Source organism: Pristiophorus japonicus, chromosome 1 (assembly GCF_044704955.1).
Source record: "Pristiophorus japonicus isolate sPriJap1 chromosome 1, sPriJap1.hap1, whole genome shotgun sequence".
Taxonomy (NCBI): Eukaryota; Metazoa; Chordata; class Chondrichthyes; family Pristiophoridae; genus Pristiophorus; species Pristiophorus japonicus.
In genome coordinates this window covers 149,300,636-149,320,138 of record NC_091977.1, presented here as the reverse complement: position 1 = coordinate 149,320,138, position 19,503 = coordinate 149,300,636, and the positions used below count along the sequence as shown (strand labels likewise).

At 44.0% G+C, this 19,503-nt stretch overlaps 1 protein-coding gene across 3 annotated transcripts in view; it reads left to right on the top strand.

The window, feature by feature from the left end:
- mcc (MCC regulator of WNT signaling pathway) overlaps positions 1-19,503 on the top strand; it is a 448,431-nt gene that overhangs the window by 121,979 nt on the left and 306,949 nt on the right. For all 3 annotated transcript variants that reach the window (XM_070883758.1, XM_070883750.1, XM_070883769.1), the window contains exons 2-3: positions 909-1,156; positions 11,479-11,690. In XM_070883758.1, coding sequence (XP_070739859.1) covers positions 909-1,156; positions 11,479-11,690 — 460 coding nt within the window. The remainder of the gene's footprint in view (positions 1-908; positions 1,157-11,478; positions 11,691-19,503) is intronic.

The following is a 19,503-nucleotide window of genomic DNA, read 5'->3' as shown; positions in this document are numbered from 1 at the left end:
TTCTAAGTGGTCTACCGTTTAATGTGTATACCCTTTCCTTATTAGCCCTCCAAGTGCATTACCTCACATTTCTCCAAATTAAATTCCATTTGCTACTGTTCTGCCCATCTGACCAGTAGATTAATATCCTCCTGCAGTCCATGACGTTCCTCTATATTATCATCCACACAGCCAATTTTAGTGTCATCTGCAAACTTCTTAATCATACCCCCTATATTCAAATCTAGATCATTGATGTATACTACAAAAAGCAAGGCACCCAGTACTGAGCCCTGCGGGAACCTCACTGGAAACATCGTTTCAGTCACAAAAACATCCATCAAGCATTACCTTTTGGTTCCTACCTCTGAGCCAATTTTGGATCCAACTTGCCACTTTGCCCTGGATCCCTGGAAGCAAGTTTCTCAAACCTTTGGACCAAACTATATTTAAAAAAAAAAATTGTAACAGACTTGGCTTGAACAATTTTTCTATTGAAAACTGCAACTTTGATACTTATGTGATCAGTCATCAAGACAAATTAAATAATTGAGTGCCTTCAGTTTAATTGTAAAATTAAGCTTTCTAATAAAATACTTGTGTAATTGGATCTTGACTCCGCGCTTGCTCCCAAACCTAACAAGCTACTGAAATAATTCACCTTTTCCGTACATTTACATTATTTAGAATCATTGTTTTGTACATTGTGCAATCATTTGTATTTGTTATTCCAAAGCAAATAAAAGAAAAAAATCTCTAATGTAAACATTGTTATAGTTTAGGAAGAAAGCAATTGGTAGCTTGCATTAAATATTTTGTCAATTTTTGCTTTAATTTTGCTAAGTGTAACATTGATAAGGGATACAATTTCCATAAATGTGCAATGATGTGATCATTGTGGTGATCTTTCTTTGTTCATGTCTCTCCAGGAATGACTTGCTTATGGTGTGTCGGCAACTGAACATGGAGGAATCAGTGGCAGAGATTATGCATCAGTTGGGAGCAGATGAGAATGGGAAGATCTCCTTTGAGGATTTTGCACGCTGCCGTATGCAGTTAGTATCTGAAATAAGAAAAGAAGAAGGTGAACTTTCAGTAAAGTCAGATGAATCTTGCAAAAAAAGAAAATTACGGGATCGAATAGCTTCTTGGCCAACCAGCAGTGACAACAGTCTTGGTATGTAGATGGCATAAAGGAAAACAAATTTTTACTGTTCAGCATGAAAATATTTCAATTTAGTTGTAATTGTTTTATTAGTATGCCTTGGGATATGCCATAATGTACTTGACATAGTTTCATAGTTGAATGTGATGGATGTAACTTATGATATTGCTCCATTTAAGGCTCTCATTCCAAACTTGTATTGAGTATACAGGTAAAACAATCATTAATTCTTCAATGGGATTGTCATTAAACATTAACTGCTTGCAGTGTTTAGGTTGGTGATGTTGTCTGATTTTCGTCAGTGACAAGGAAAACCTAAAAATGGAATAAGACGGCTCTCGTAACTTCAATGTGTGTTCTTGTTTTAAAAAAAAAACTGATTACAGTTGGCTAGCTGCCATGGTTTATGTCTTCATCTGAACCTCCTTCATAAAATGAATACTGTTATGTTTCCAGTTTTAATGGAATGTTCTTGGGTTCCCATAATGGATTTTGTCCCCTGTTCTTGCAGAAATGTATACTTGAGGGACTAATAATTGTCCACTTGCTTACTGGATTAAACATAGGCCCGGAATTTGTGGTCGGAATGATGGCGAAATGGCAGTTTATCAAGGGATATAGAACAAGGGTGGGTAGATGGAGTTGAGGTACAAATCATCATTATCTAATTGTATGGTGCAACAGGCTTGAGGGACTGAATGGCGTATTCTGGTTCTATGTCATCTGGCCATCTTAGTTTATGCTATATTCTACCTATTGCTTAATCTAATTGTTTCTTAAATGTGTCCAGCATTTTCACCTCCACTGCTTTTATTTAAAACTCATCTCCATGTATTCAATACTTCTTGTGAAGGACTGATTTATGATCTCAAATTTATCTTTTACTATTTTAATCCTGTGATCCCTTGTCTTGCTTAATTTAATTGAAATTAAAATTCTGGATTTATCTTTTTCTATACCGTAACTTTTTTCTATAGATCTATACAATCACCGCCGAGGCGATTTAGGATTAGCTTTGTGGTTCTTTTTTGCACTGCTTCCAATCCTTGAATGTCTCCCTCGTGTCTTGGTGACCAGAACCAGACACCGTACTCTAGGTGTAGTCTGACCAGAGCATGCACAGTTTGATCATTGTTTTCTCTGATATGTATTCCACTGCTTAGGCTATGTAGTTCAACATTCTGTTGGTTGTGTTGATTGCTGCACCACATTAGTTGGACATGTTGACCCTGAGTCTCTTTCAACTCCATCCTACGTAGAAACATATAGAAGGTACAACTTGGAAAGAAGCTATTTGGCTGTATCAGCCTGTGTTGGTGTTTTCCCTCCATGCCAGCAAATAGTCCTAATCAAATTTACTCGCCCTGTTCCCATATCCTTTTATCCCCTTTTCCTACATCTAGCTTGAGTGCTGACATAGTTTCTGCCTTGACCAGGAACACTGGAAATTAATCCCATAGCCCTTCAACTCTATAAAGACGTTTTGTGTTGTCCTCTGTTCTACATCTCTTGTATGTAACCTTGTATTTGTGACTCCTCCATTTCTAGACCTCTCAACTACTGGAAACAGTCTGCTTCTATCTACCCTGTCTATCCTTTCATAATTTTAAACGCTTTCATCATATTGCCCCATAATCTGCATTCTAATGAAAAAAGCTCCAATTTTGAAAGACACTCTTATTTGTATTTCCTCTTCCCAGGCACATCCAAGTGAATCTGTGGTGTATTCTCTCTAAAGCCTCAATATCCTTCCTATAGTATAGAGTCCAATACCGCACACAGTGCTGCAACTGAGGTTTTATTAAAGTCTAATGTAGGCTCATCATTACCTCTTGGCTTTTATATCCTAGTGTCAGCTGTGATTCAGTGGCTCTCGTCTTTAAATCAAACGGTTGTGGGTTCAAGTCCCACTCCAGAGACTTGAGCACAAAATCTAGGCTAGAATTTCTTTGGGATATTAGAAACATAGGAACAGGAGCAGGCCATTTAGCCCCTCGAGCCTGTTCCGCCATTCAATGAGATCATGGCTGATCTGTGACCTAACTCCATATCCTTTGCCTCATATCCCTTAATAACTTCGGTTAACAAAAATCTATCAATCTCAGATTTAAAATTAACAATTGATCTAGCATCAATTGCCATTTGCTGAAGATAGTTCCAAACTTCTACCACCCTTTGTGTGTAGAATTGTTTCCTAATTTCACTCATGAAAGGTCTGGCTCTAACTTTTAGACTGTGTCCCCAAGTAACGGAAATAGTTTCTCTCTACCCAATCTGTTCCCTTAATATCTTGAAAACCTTGTCATCCCATAACCACCTAAATTCCAAGGAATACAATCTAGTTTGTGTAATCTCTCCTTGTAATTTAACCATTGGAGTCCAGGAAGCATTCTGGCAAATCTATGCTGCACTCCCGTGCAGTACTGAGGGGGTACTGACCTTCGAATGAGGCATTAAACCTCATCTGCCCTTTCAGGTGGACATAAAAGATCACAAGGCACTATTTCATAGAAGAGCAGGGGAGTTCTTTTCGATGTCCTAGTTAAAGCAACACCTAAAAATGTCTATCACATTGCTATTTGTGGGACCTTGTTGTGTGCAAATTGGCTGCTGCGTTTCCTACATTACAACAGTGACTACACTTCAAAGAGTACTTAATTGGCTGTAAAGCACTGGGATATCCTGGGGTTGTGAAAGGGGCTCTATAAATGCAAGCCTTCATTTTTTTTTTCTTCTCATGATAGATCATTAGAGGCAGCAGCTCTGGTTTTGTGAATTTGTACTCCCAAATTCCTCTGCTCTGCCACAGCACTGAGCTCACTTCCATTCAGAGCACAGTTACTGCTGTTATTTTTTTAACCAAAGACATTGGGCCCAACCTGGACGCCCGTTTTTCACGCCACAAAGTGCGCCTAAAAAAAACTCACCTATTCTCCGGCTCCCTGCAGGTCCTCTGGAGCAGGGTGCGGCGCAGCATGAGCTGTGGGGGGCGGATCCAGGTCCCTGCGCTGAAAACAGTGCCGGGACCTCTGCACATGCGCGCTACAGTGGGCGCGAATGTGCAGTAGCTCCAGGCGCCCAAAACTGTGGGAGGGGCCCGAAGCACGCAGTCCTTAGCCTTGGCCGAATGGCCTCACTGGGGCTGCGTGCATAAGGCTCACCTCCCACCCGACCCGACTTGACTCCCGCTCCCCGGACCCGACCCCCGCTCTCCCCACCCTGGCGACCCGACCTGCGCGCCCCCCCCCCCACAGTGACCTGACCCGACCTCCGCTCCCCCCCCCCCCCCCCCGACCACTGCTTCTCTTTCCCCACCCCCCCCCAACCTCTGCGACTTCTTCCTCCCCTTCTCCCCCCTCTCTTCACCCACTCTTCCACCCCCTCTCCCTCCCCCCCCCCTCCCCCTTCTCCCCCTCCCTTTCCCCCTCCCCCCCATCTCCCCCACCCCCCGCTGTCAGGGACACACACACACACAGACTGGTGGGGGGGCCGTCCCAGCACGCTGTTGGAGGACTCCCGGTGCTGCAGTCGGTAAGTAGAAAATGTTTTATTCATTGATTTTTAAAATTTTTTTATTTTTTATTAATTTTTTTTGATTGATTTATTGGTTGATTTATTGATGTATTTATCATTTATTATTGATGATGGCTCTTTATTTGTAAAACTGAAGTGTTTAATGTTTGTAAACTTCCCTTTAAACCCTCCCCCCCACATTCCCTACGCCTGATTTGTAACCTATGCCTGATTTTCTAAGTGTAGACAAGGTTTTTCTGAGCGTACAAAAATCTACACTTACTCCATTCTAAGTTAGTTTGGAGTAAGTTTTCACTGCCTAAACTTTCAAAACGGGCGTAAGTGACCGGACACGCCCCCTTTTGGAAAAAAAAATCTGTTCCAAACTGAAACTGTTCTAACTGACTAGAACTGGAACAAACTAAATGCCGAGAATTGCAATTTCTAAGATATCCCATTCTAAACCAGTTGCTCCAAAAAAACAGGAGCAACTCAGGCCGAAACTTGGCCCCATTGTTTCACATTTCCTGATATTCAATTCTATCAGCCACTTTTTAGCCATTCCACATCTTCTCAGTATCCCGTTGCAGTTTCCTTTGGACTTCTAATGAATTCATTATACCTCCTATTTTGGTATAATCCACAAATTTCTAAATACTCTCTATACCTATATCCAAATCATTGTACACTGTGGACAGAATTGGACTGAGAACTGAACCCTGTGGAATACCGCTATCCACTTTCAGCAACTCAGAAAAATTGCTCTTAACTACTTCTGTGTTTTTTACTTTCAAACCAAATTTTATTCTAGTTTGTTATGCGAACTCTTCACCCCCTAATCTTCTCTCGTAATCTCCCATGTGCGACCTTGTCAAAGACCATCCTGAAGGCCATGTCCACTACACCAACTGCATTTTCCCCATCTACCATGTTGGTTACCTCCTCAAAGAACCTCCTCCAATGACGTTTATCAAGGATGATCATCCATTTTGAAATCTGCATTGGCAAATTGTATTTTTTCTTTTATCTAGATAATTTCATCCTTAAATAAAGACACACATGTTCCCTATCACGGTTAAGAACATAAGAACATAAGAAATATGAACAGGAGTAGGCCATACAGCCCCTCGAGCCTGCTCCGCCATTTCATACGATCATACGATCATGGCTGATCTGATCACGGACTCAATTCCACCTCCACCCCCCCCCCCCCCGCTCCCCATAACCCCTTATCCCCTTATTGTTTAAGAAACTGTCTATTTCTGTCTTAAATTTATTCAATGTCCCAGCTTCCACAGCTCTCTGAGGCAGCGAATTCCACAGATTTACAACCCTCAGAGAAGAAATTTCTCCTCATCTCTGTTTTAAATGGGCGGCCCCTTATTCTAAGATCATGCCCTCTAGTTCTAGTCTCCCTTTTAAAAATAGGTACTACATAAATCACTCTCCTGTCCTCCAGCACACATCCACATTGAATATAGCTCTGAAATATAGGCCCCAAGTTTCCACGTGATTTGCTCCTGATTTTTAGGAGCAACTGGTAGAGAACGGAGTATGTTAGAAATCGGAATTCTCCACATTTAAGTTTTCTGCCGTTCTAGTCAGGTAGAACAGTTTCACTTTTGAACAGAATTTTTTTTTCAAAAGGGGGCGTGTCCGGCCACTGACGCCTGATTTGAAAGTTTCCACAGTGAAAACGTACTCCAAACTAACTTAGAATGGAGCAAGTGAAGATTTTTGTAGGCTTGAAAAAACCTTGTCTACACATTAAAAAATCAGGCGCAGGTTACAAATTAGGCGTCGGGAACGAGGTGGGGAGGGAAGGGAAGTCATTAAATTCGACAATAAATCCTTAGTTATACTTATACAAATATTATACAAATAAATCCAACCTGAATAAAAATTTATAAGCAAAGAAAAGATTAAATAAACCATGTTCCTACCTGTGTGAAAGTGCTTCAGGCAGGCCTTTCAGGCAGCGGTTTGCCGTCGGGACCGACCGACGGCAGGGGGAGGCAGGGAGAAAGCTGCAAGAAGCCTCAGTGTTTGGGGCAGCCGTTTGCCGTCGGGCCCGACGGACGGCAGGGGGTGGGGGGAGAGGGAGGGAGAAAGCTGCAAGAAGCCTCAGAATTTGAGGCAGCCGTTTGCCGTCGGGACCGACCGACGGCAGGGGGAGAAAGCTGCAAGAAGCCTCAGTGCTGATCATGGAAGGGCAATGTGGTTTTATTAAAAAATGTTAAAAATTGAACAGCTACAAAGAATTTGAATAGTCTCAAACAAGTGCATGTGTCCCGTTTATCACAGGCTATCTTTAATTACAGAATGCACTCCCTCACCCTCACACACAGAAATATCAAGAAAATTAAAATACAAGCCTTTGCAAGAGTTCAATAAACAAATTTTCACTTTTTCTGCAGCACTTTTTAAAATGGCCGAGTGCCAATGTTTACTTCAGACTGCGCGTGCGCGAACGCTCCAACGCGCACGCGCAGGGTTGCCGGCATGAAAAAAGTCATTAAAATTGTACCCGCCCCCTCCTACTTACAAAATCGGCGCGAGTGGTAGGCTCCGCCCCCTGTGTGCCGCGCCAAGCAGACGAGAATAGCGCGTTTTTTTTCAGGCGGCGTTTTCGGCGCAAAAAGCGGGCGCCCAGCTTGGAGGGGCGCTTGTTTTGCCGTGTGTGGAAACTTGGGGCCATAATTTCTAGCGCCTCTGCAATTTCTTCCTTCATCTCTCTCTCTCAAGATCCTAGAATGCATGCTGTCAACTCTAGGACTTGTGCTGAAAGTCAATGTTCCATTAGTCTTTTTGATTGCTTTTTGTATCTGTCCACAAGCTTTTAGTGATTTGTGTACATGGATGCCCAAATTGTTTTTTCTTCCACAGTCCTACTTTCTCACCATTTAGAAAATACTCTGATTTGTCTTTCTTGGATCCAAACAGAATGACCTCATACTTTCCCACATTGAACTCCATTTGCTACAGGTTGCCCATTCACTTAATCCATCTGTCCCATTGTAATTTCCTGCTCGCATTCACGCGACTTGTGTCAGAAACGAGCGTACTATGCTTAAACAAAGGGGACTACAGTGGGATGAGGGCAGAGTTTACTAAGGTAGACTGGAAACAAGGACTAAACGGTGGCACAATTGAGGAACAGTGGAGGACTTTTAAGGAGCTCTTTCATAATGCGCAACAAAAATATATTCCAGTGAAAAAGAAGGGCGGCAAGAGAAGAGATAACCAGCCGTGGATAACCAAGGAAATAAAGGAAAGTATCAAATCAAAGACCAATGTGTATAAGGTGGCCAAGGTTAGTGGGAAACTAGAGGATTGGGAAAATTTTAAGCAACAGCAAAGAATGACTAAAAAAGCAATAAAGAAAGGGAAGATAGATTACGAAGGTAAACTTGCGCAAAACATAAAAACAGATAGTAAAATCTTTTACAGATATATAAAACGGAAAAGAGTGACTAAAGTAAATGTTGGTCCCTTAGAAGATGAAAAGGGGGATTTAATAATGGGAAATGTGGAGATGGCTGAGACCTTAAACAATTATTTTGCTTCCGTCTTCACAGTGGAAGACACAAAAACCATGCCAAAAATTGCTGGTCACGGGAATGTGGGAAGGGAGGACCTTGAGATGATCACTATCACTAGGGAGGTAGTGCTGGACAGACTAATGGGACTGAAGGTAGACAAGTCCCCTGGTCCTGATGAAATGCATCCCAGGGTATTAAAAGAGATGGCGGAAGTTATAGCAGATGCATTTGTTATAATCTACCAAAATTCTCTGGACTCTGGGGAGGTACCAGCGGATTGGAGAGCAGCTAATGTAACGCCTCTGTTTAGAAAAAGGGGGCAGGCAAAAGGCAGGTAACTATAGGCCGGTTAGTTTAACATCTGTAGTGGAGAAAATGCTTGAAACTATCATTAAGGAAGAAATAGCGGGACATCTGGATAGGAATAGTGCAATCAAGCAGACGCAGCATGGATTCATGAAAGGGAAATCATGTTTAACTAACTTACTGGAATTCTTTGAGGATATAACGAGCATGGTGGATAGAGGTGTACCGATGGATGTGGTGTATTTAGATTTCCAAAAGGCATTCGATAAGGTGCCACACAAAAGGTTACTGCAGAAGATAAAGGTACACGGAGTCAGAGGAAATGTATTAGCATGGATAGAGAATTGGCTGGCGAACAGAAAGCAGAGAGTCGGGATAAATGGGTCCTTTTCCGGTTGGAAATCAGTGGTTAGTGGTGTGCCACAGGGATCAGTACTGGGACCACAACTGTTTACAATATACATAGATGACCTGGAAGAGGGGACAGAGTGTAGTGCAACAAAATTTGCAGATGACACTAAGATTAGTGGGAAAGCGGGTTGTGTAGAGGACTCCGAGAGGCTGCAAGGAGATTTGGATAGGTTAAGCGAATGGGCTAAGGTTTGGCAGATGGAATACAATGTCGGAAAGTGTGAGGTCATCCACCTTGGGGGAAAAAAAACAGTAAAATGGAATATTATTTGAATGGGGAGAAATTACAACATGCTGTGGTGCAGAGGGACCTGGGGGGTCCTTTGCATGAAACCCAAAAGGTTAGTTTGCAGGTGCAGCAGGTAATCAGGAAGGCAAATGGAATGTTGGCCTTCATTGCGAAAGGGATGGAGTACGAAAGCAGGGAGGTGTTGCTGCAACTGTATAAGGTATTGGTAAGGCCGCACCTGGAGTACTGCGTGCAGTTTTGGTCACCTTACTTAAGGAAGGATATACTAGCTTTGGAAGGGGTACAGAGACGATTCACTCGGCTGATTCGAAAAATGAGGGGGTTACCTTATGATGATAGATTGAGTAGACTGGGTCTTTACTCCTTGGAGTTCAGAAGGATGAGGGGTGATCTTATAGAAACATTTAAAATAATGAAAGGGATAGACAAGATAGAGGCAGAGAGGTTGTTTCCACTGGTTGGGGAGACTAGAACTAGGGGGCACAGCCTCAAAATACGGAGAGGCCAATTTAAAACCGAGTTGAGAAAGAATTTCTTCTCCCAGAGGGTTGTGAATCTGTGGAATTCTCTGCCCAAGGAAGCAGTTGAGGCTGGCTCATTGAATGTTTTCAAGTCAAAGATAGATAGATTTTTAAGAAATAAGGAAATTAAGGGTTATGGGGAGAGGGCTGGTAAGTGGAGCTGAGTCCACGACCAGATCAGCCATGATCTTATTGAATGGCGGAGCAGGCTCGAGGGGCTAGATGGCCTACTCCTGTTTCTAATTCTTATGCTCTTATGACTTACTGTGCCTCCTAACTTGGTGTCATTTGCAAACTTCGATTATGCAACTCTCTATTCCTTTGTCCAGGTCATTGATAAATACAGTGACGAGCTAAGGCCTCAGTCCAGATTCCTGTGGAACACTGCTTTTCACATCGCACCAATCAGAATACGTCCTGAGAGTTAATCCTATTCTCTGTCTCCTACCTCCCAATCAATTTTCAACCTATGCTGCAAGGTTGCCTCCAATTCTGTATGCTTTCATTTTTCTAATCTCTTGTAAGGAACCTTATCAGATGCCTTCTGGAAGTCTATATAGATAGCATCCATAGACATTCTCTTATCCACCATGTTAGCGACCTAAAAAAAAATCAACTACATTAGTCATGAATCTTGCATCAATTAATGACCACGGTTGCTCAACTGTACAAGCGGAGTTATTGACTTTTAGGGGTAGATACTGATCTTGGACCAAATACTTCTAAGAATACCTCCTACTTTTTGTAGGTTTACCCGTTAACAATTCATCCCAATTTACTGTGATCAGTTTATGTTTTGTTCTTTTGAAGTCAGCCATACTGAAGTTTAAAAGCTTGGTTTGTGACTCTCCCCTTGGCCTCTCTAACTTAACATCAAATTCAACCTTGTTATGGACACCTTTTCATTTGGTGCAGAGCAACAACAGACAAAGCCAATAAAATGTTGAACTACATAACTAAACAGTGGAATATAAGTCACAGGAAGTCTGGATTAAGCTGTAGAATCTCTGATCACATCACACCTTGTGTACTGTGTCCTGTTCTGGTCACCGAGTCACAAGGGAGACATCTAAGCATTGGCGAATGCAGTCAAAAAACACACAGTTTATCCCTTGTTTTAGATGTCTGAGTTATGAGGAAGGACTGGTGAACCTTGAAATATTCAGCTATCAAAGGAAGTGTCTGAGGGGTGATCTTCTAGCTGTCCAGTTTGTAAGGAAACATTTTTGAACAAAAATGCTGTGCTCTACCCAATCTCCTGCAAAAAATTCCTCCATTGTGCATTGTCTTCACAGTTGCTAGCCCCTAAAGTTGCCATTGCCAAACTTCTACCCTCTCTCAATACAAACTGCTTCCTCTAAATTAATACCCTTGAAATGTTTACTTGCCCTTTCCAGTAACTATAATTCTCTTAATGCCAGTACCCACAACCTCAATCCCAGCCAAATGATCAATGCAATAATGTGTATCCTCTCAAGCATTCACTGCCCTTCCTGTTTCTTCACTTCTCAGTCCTCTATTCAAGTATCCACTACTGCACCTAATCCTCTCCATTTCCTCCCCTAACTACTCACTTCATCTCTGAACTAATCCCTTTCCCCTCTACAACAATTCACTTCCCCAGTCCCTTTAACAAGACATCCTTTCCCAAATCCTTACAAATCCAAATCTGTATTTGTCTGTACTAATGGTATATAGCTACTTTAGAATAAAAAGATGTTATGCTGTTTTAAAGCCTCCTTAAGTGCACTTTTAATTTCTAAGTTGAAAAGTTGCTTTTTTTCCCTCTAGGTGCAATGTCTGGAGCCAGAGAAAGTTGGGAGTATGATTCTGGAGCTCGAGACCTTCAGAGCCCAGAACCACATACTCATTCAACCCTTCAGAAACTGTTAGAGCATGGAGGAGCTAATCTGGATCAGCAAGTCGCTCTGCAGAAACTCTTGGCACAGGCTTCAAGCTTGAGCCATCCAGTGAGTGGCAGTTACTTGGAGCTAGCGAACACAGTGAGTGCTGCACTATCTCTACTTAAATGCATCTTTCTCCTCCTCCCCTTCCTCACAAAATAAATGATCCAGATATGTACATAGCCTAGTTTTAGTAAGTGCATACCTGGGATTTAAGGTTTGCTCATAGTAAACCTGTTGTTGGATAAGAGTATCATCTTGAAAGTTAATTTATTTTAGGCTGGCTTCTAAGGTTTGTTTCAGACATTCATTGATCATTCTGTAAGGCATTAGAGCATGGAGGAGCCAACCTGGATCATCAAGTCGCTCTGCAGAAACTCTTGGCACAGGCTTCAAGCTTGAGCCATCCAATGAGTGGCAGTTTCTAATAGTCAGCATTTCCTGTGTGGAATGGGGTGGCGGGGGGGAGGTGGGAACTGTCTGACTGGTATGTCAGATTTTACATAAGTTCTTCCACAGTATATAGCAGCCAGAATCAATTTTGTGAGCAGCAGGATTTAGGTTGGAGCATTTTGTGGCCTTGCTACCCTCTGCTTCTTCCAAGTGGTGTGTAACATGGAGTAGTACTGATTCCTCAGCTGAGGGAGTAGGTAGTAATCAGCAGGAGGTTTCCTTCCCCATGCTTGACCTGAAACCATGAGACTTCATGGGGTCCGGAGTCAATGTTGAGGACTCCCAGGGCTACGCCCTCCTTCCCATACCTTTGTGCTGTCACCTTTGGTGGGTCTGTCCTGTCTGGTGGAACAGGACATACCCAGGGATGGTAATGGAGGAGTCTGGGACAATGGTTGAAAGGTATGATTCTGAGAGTATGACTGTCAGGCTGTTGCTTGACTAGTCTGTGGGACAGCTCTCCCAATTTTGGCACAAGTCCCCAGATGTTAGTGAAGAGGACTTTGCAGGGTTGACTGGGCTGGGTGTACTGTTGTCATGTCCGAAGCCGGTGCAGAGATCATTGCCGGGTGGTCCATCCAGTTTTATTGGGCCCAAGTTTCAAGCCGTGCCTAGAATGGCGCAGTCCCGACCTGGACGCCCGTTTTTTGCGCCACAAAGTGCGCCTAAAAAAACCCTCCGTATTCTCCATCTCCCTGCAGGTCCTCTGGCCCTCGGCGCGGCGCAGCAGGAGCTGTGGGGGGGCGGAGCCAGGTCCCTGCGCTGAAAACAGTGCCGGGACCTCTGCACATGCGCGCTACAGTGGGCGCGCAAGTGCAGTAGCTCCAGGCGCCCAAAACTGTGTGGGAGGGGCCTGAAGCACGCAGCCCCTAGCCCTGGCCGAATGGCCTTACTGGGGCTGCGTGAATAAGGCTCCTCCCACGGCCAGCTCCTGCTTCCTCCCGACTCCCGCTTCCGCTCAACCCGGCTGCCGCTCCCCCACCCCCCCCCTCGGACCCGACCCGACTGCCGCTCCTGCTCCCCCCCCCCCGACTGGACTCGACCTGACTGCCGCTGCCGCTCCTGCTTCTCTCCCCCCCCCCCCCCCCCCCCCCCCCCCGACTGCCGCTCCTGCTTCCCCCCGCCCCGGCCGGACCCGACTGCTGCTGCCGCTCCTGCTCTCCCCCCCGACTCTACTCCCGCCCCCGGACTGGATCCGACCTCTCCCTCCCTCCTTCTCTCCCTTCCCCCCCCCCCCCCCCCGCCGAACCGAACCTCCCTCCCCGACCCGACCCGCCACCTACCTATAAATCTGGTGCTGGGGACGGGCCCTGCCCGAAGTCTCGGGCCGGCCCGTTCAGCCTTCGGTCCCGACGGCAAACTGCTGCCTTTCACACAGGTAGGAACATGGTTTATTTAATCTTTTCTTTGCTTATAAATTTTTATTCAGGTTGGATTTATTTGTATAATATTTGTAGAAGTATAACTAAGGATTTATTGTAGAATTTAATGACTTCCCTTCTCCCCCCCCCCCCCCCCCCCCCCCCACCTCGTTCTGGACGCCTAATTTTTAACCTGCGCCTGATTTTTTAATGTGTAGAACAGGTTTTTTCAGTTCTACAAAAATCTTCACTTGCTCCATTCTAAGTTAGTTTGGAGTACGTTTTCACTGTGGAAACTTTCAAATCAGGTGTCGGTGGCCGGACACGCCCCCTTTTGAAGAAAAAATTCTGTTCCAAAGTGGAACTGTTCTAACTGACTAGAACTGCAGAAAAAAAAATGTGGAGAATTGCGATTTCTAAGATAGTCCGTTCTCCACCAGTTGCTCCTAAAAATCCGGCGCAAATCATGTGGAAACTTGGGCCCATTATTTTTATCGTAGCAGTGTTGTATAACTGAGTGGCTTGCTTGGCCATTTCAGAAGGCAGTTAAGAGTCAACCACGTTGCTAAGGTATATGTTGAGGTAACTCTTTAAACTCACTACTGATTAGAATACTTCACTCTGGATTATTCTTGACTTTTTTCAACAACCTGTTTGATGAAATGTGCCTCATAATATGTTGGGATAGAATTTTTTAAATCATTTTTTTCCCTCCTTTTACACAAATATGGCATCTTCTGCTCACACTTACAGCCAAGGAACTGAGAGTTCCATGCATGTTTCACTTATCTGTTCGGAGTCCTGTAACAAATAGGCTAGCTGTTGTGATGTTGATCTGTTGTTGGTTCCTGCTTGAACAAGATAATGTGAGACATTGAGGAAAGTTGAGGTAGCACTCTAACAAACATTACAGATAAAGTATACTCTTTCTCTTATCAGCTAAGAGACAATACTGTTCCACTGATAGATTTGCAATTGTATATGCCTCTACATAAGTTTTGGTCTAATCTACTAAAATGAGGACAATAGTTGGCTAAAACTATTGTATTTTAATCAATTAAAATTTAAACAAAATGTCTTAGTAAAATAAAACCAAAATTTAAGATCGGTCTAATTAATCTTTTATTCAGTATAACTGAAATAACGATTAGTACTCCATAGTTGGCACACACAATGAAAATTGAACTAAGTTGACAAAGTCTTAATTGTCAAACACTAGTTCATTATTTCTTGTTCTGAGTTTATTAACTGAAACATTTGAAATGTTTTGAAACATAATTTGAAAGATTAAAATGAAAATACATGGAACACACAAAACAAACTTTGATTGTGCCCCCACCCCTGTTAAAATGGTGTGCATACTGCACCTTTTCCACTCATTGTTAATTGAGGTATAAGAACATAACATAAGAAATAGGAACAGGAGTCGGCCATACGGCCCCTCGAGCCTGCTCCGCCATTCAATAAGATCATGGCTGATCTGATCATGGACTCAGTTTCACTCCCCCCCCCCCCCCCACACCCCCTCCCCCTTCTCCCCATAACCCCTTAACCCCTTATCGTTTAAGAAACTGCCTATTTCTGTCTTAAATTTATTCAATGTCCCAGCTTCCACAGCTCAGACAGCAAATTCCACAGATTTACAACCCTCAGAGAAGAAATTGCTGCTCCTCTCTGTTTTAAATGGGCGACCCCTTATTCTAAGATTATGCCCTCTAGTTCTAGTCTCCCCCATCAGTGGAAACATCCTGTCTGCACCACCTTGTCAAGCTCCCTCATAATCTTATATGATTCGATAAGATCACCTCTCATTTTTTGAATTCTAATGAGTAGAGGCCTAACCTACTCAACCTTTCCTCATGTCAACCCCCTCATCCCCGGACTCAACCTAGTGAACCTTCTCTGAACTGCCGTCTGAACTGCCTCCAAAGCAAGTCTATCCTTTCGTAAATATGGAAACCAAAACTGCATGCAGTATTCCAGGTGTAGCCTCACCAATACCTAATATAGTTGTAGCAAGACTTCCCTGCTTTTATATTCCATCCCCTTTGCAATAAAGGCCAAGATTCCATTGGCCTTCCTGATCACTTGCTGTACCTGCATACTATCCTTTTGTGTTTCATGCAGCAGTACCCCCAGGTCCAGCTGTACTGCAGCACTTTGCAATCTTTCTCCATTTAAATAATAACTTGCTCTTTGACTTTTTTCCTGCCAAAGTGCATGATCTCACACTTTCCAACATTATACTCCATCTGCCAAATTTTTGCCCACTCACTTATGTCCTTTTGCAGATTTTTTGTGTCCTCCTCACACATTGCTTTTCCTCCCATCTTTGTATCGTCAGCAAACTTGACTACATTACACTCTGTCCCTTCTTCCAAGTCGTTAATATAGATTGTAAATAGTTGGGGTCCCAGCACTGATCCCTGTGGCACCCCACTAGTTACTGGTTGCCAACCAGAGAATGAACCATTTATCCTGACTCTCTGTTTTCTGTTAGTTAGCCAATCCTCTATCCATGCTAATATATTACCCCCAACACCGTGAACTTTTATCTTGTGCAGTAACCTTTTATGTGGCACCTTGTCAGATGCCTTCTGGCAGTCCAAATACACCACATCCACTGGTTCCCCTTTATTCACCCTGTTTGTTACCTCCTCAAAGAATTCCAGCAAATTTGTCAAACATGACTTCCCCTTCAGAAATCCATGCTGACTCTGCCTGACTGAATTTTGCTTTTCCAAATGTCCTGCTACTGCTCCTTGAATAATGGACTCCCAACATTTTCCCAACCACAGATGTTAGGCTAACTGGTCTATAGTTTCCTGCTTTTTGTCTGCCTCCTTTTTTAAAATAGGGGCTTATTAAAATTTAAAAAAACAGTTAAGCTCATGTTTTGGGGAATTGATCAAGATGGGTAGAAGGAAGATACATCTGTTGATCTGAGTATGGACCTTGGATGTGACTATCACATCTGGATGAGGATGATCATTTGGCCCATCTTAATTAACCCACCAAAAAATATCCTGAGGTCTTGCATCTAATGCTGCTTTAATGATTCCAGTGCTTGACTTGGAAATCTATTTAACGACCACTTGCAGTTTTTAGCACCTTTTAATGTAGAAGCATCTCCTAAGGCGCTTATCAGAGGTGTAATTAGACAAAAATGGATGCAAAAACAAAGGAGGTGATATTAGGAGGGGTGACCAGAAGCTTGGTTGAAGAGGTGGGGTTAAGGAGGGCCTTAAAGGACAAAGAGGAAGGTGAAGTGGTTCAGAGAAGGACTTAGAAAATGTGGGGCCAAGATAATGCTACCAATGGCGGAGCAAAGGAAAGAGGTGCCCAATGGGTCAGAGGAATGGAGAGTTTGATGGGAGGGGCTGTAGAAGGTTAGAAATGGGGAGAGCAAAACCATGAAGGGATTTAAACAGGAAGATGAGTAATTTAAATTTGAAGTATTGGGGAACTGAGTGCCAGTGAACCAGCAACCTCGGGGTAATATTGAAATCTGAAATCCCCCCCCCCCCCTCTTGAAAAGGCTATAAATGCTGGGTCAAATGAAATTTTCAAGACTGAGATCGCTAAAAGTTTTTTTAGGTAAGGGTTTTGTGGGACAGAGATCAAAGGCGGGTAATGAGGTACAGATCACGTATGATCTAATTGAATGAGGGAACTGGCTTGAAGAGCTGAATGGCCTATGTTTTTGAGTGGTGAGTGGGACTTGGTGCAGGATAGGAGTTGAATAAGCTGAAGTTATGGAGGGTGGCAAATGAGAGGCCAGCCTGGAGAGCATTGGAATAGTTGACATGAGATAATAGAGACACAAATGAGAGCTTCAGTAACAGGTGGACTGAGGTTAATATTGCAATTCCGGAACGTCGGGCCTAGGCGGCTAAAGGCACGGACACCAGTTGTGGGGCAAAGTGAGTCGGTGTTGAGGCCAGAGTTGGAGGAATGTAGAATTCTCTGAGAGTTGTAGGACTGGAGAAGGTTACAGTGAATAGGGAGGGTTGAGGCAATGAAGGAATTTGAACACTGAGAATTTCAAATTTGAGGCATTGTGGGACCAGGGGCCAATGTTGGTCAGCGAGCGCTGGGGTGATGGGTGAGGGAGGCTTTGGTGTGGGACAGGATACGAGCAGTATACTTTTGCATGACCTGAAGTTTATGGAGGGCGGAGGATAGGCAGCTCAAGGTAGCATTGGAGCTGTCAGCTCTGGAAGTGACAAAGACCTGGGTAAGGGTTTCAACCGCAGATGGGCTTAGACAAAGGCAGAGGTAGGCAATGTTGTGGAGGTGGAAGTAGATGGTGGAGAATATACGGGCTCAAAAGCTTAGCTTGGAGTTGAATAGGACGCTGAGATGGTGAACAGTCTGGTTCAGCCTGAGATAATGGCTAGGGAGGGGAATGGAGTTTGTGGCGGGGCCGAAGAGAATGAACTGGAGGAAGAAAACTGAATATCTAACACTCTTTTTGTGCGAAGAATAATTTCCTGGTACCAGACTTGCATTTAATTTAGTTTGAATCTGTCTTCCTTTGTCTGCCTCTTGCAATTTATTTTAAAGTAATTTTACAGATTTATCTTTTCCATTCTCTTAACTATCTCGCATGCCACAACAGGATCATCTTTCAGTCAATTCTTTTCCAGGTTGAAAACTCCAAATTTCTCCAATCCTTCATAATTCAGTCTTCGAACGCTAGTGCTTCGTGCCATTTGAAAATTTCCCTTATGCCTTGGTGATCAGTGTGTGGTCTGACCAGAACACTCTACAGCTTATGCACTGTATATGACTTCTTGTGATTTGTATTCCACTGTTTGGCTATGTAGTTCAACATTCTATTGGCTTTGTTGATGTTTTGCATTGTTTGGACATGTTGAGCATTAAGGGTGTGGAATTCGGTTGGTTAGCGCCACCCGTTGTCGCCCCGGAGTGACAGTAACGCACCGCTCATAGCTTAGCACCCGGGTTTGGCGATTTTAGCGCCTGCTGCAAAATTCGGTTGACTTTTAGCAGCGGAGCTAACTATTACCGCCTCGCCCTTTAACGCCAGGCAGATTGTGATATGAGCCCGGATGCGAACTTTGGTTTTTGCACCTCACTTACCGGCTGGCGCTGAACTCGCCACAGAAAGCAGGCATTCATAACTGAGTGGGGCGATGCCGGATCAGTATTTAAGTGGATGAACAACCAGGTCACAGTGAGTGCTATGTATTCTGCTAGCAGAGTGTATAGGTCTTGGCTTGCTGTGGCTGGTGATTGGTTACACTCACCAGTAACCTCTGCATTTTGAGAGAGGCAGCTCTGGCACACCACTTTGGCCTGTGGCGATTAATTGGTAGGCGCTGGCTGCAGATATAGCATATGGGCAATGTGGGGCCAGGCATGAAAAGAGGTTGGGCCAGGAGGCCTTACCCTCTAAGGGTTTATTGGGAGCATTTCTCCTACATCACGATGTCAGAGGAGCAGTGCCCAAGGAGGTGGTCACCGAGCTCTGCCACTTTCTGCACACAGACCTAGAGGCGCACATCGGGACCAGGACTTCATTGTCAGTGACAATGAAGGTTGCAGTAGTGCTGAGCTTCTACACTGCCGGCTCCTTCCAGACTGCAGGAGGGGATATCTGCAACATCTCGCAGTTTGTTGTACATTGCTGCATTCGCCAGGTCGCAGACGCTCCATACAGACTATCTGGGTGCGGAAGCAGCAATTCCACTGCCTTGACTCTGGGGGGGCTCTTCAGTACTCCCCGATCAAGTCTCCATCTTTACTGTCGTCATCTGCATGCTGAACAACCAGACCATCGTGAGGGCCCTGGCATTGCCACTGGGGATGGCACCTCCACCTCAGGAGGAGGAAGACGATGAGGACAATCAAGGTGTAGCATGGCGATGCAGACCAGGAGGAGGAGCAGTAGCCACGGAGGAGGCAACATGAGACTTTTGCAGTATATACAGTAATATTCCAAAAAGATGTGATATGGCCGCGTTGCGAGAAATCCTTATTGGGACTTACTCTCATATTTCCCACTCCTTCCTTTTTCCCGCTCCCACGTGTGGTGCTCCTCCTTAAAGTGGACATAGTGCCTGCAGCAAGAC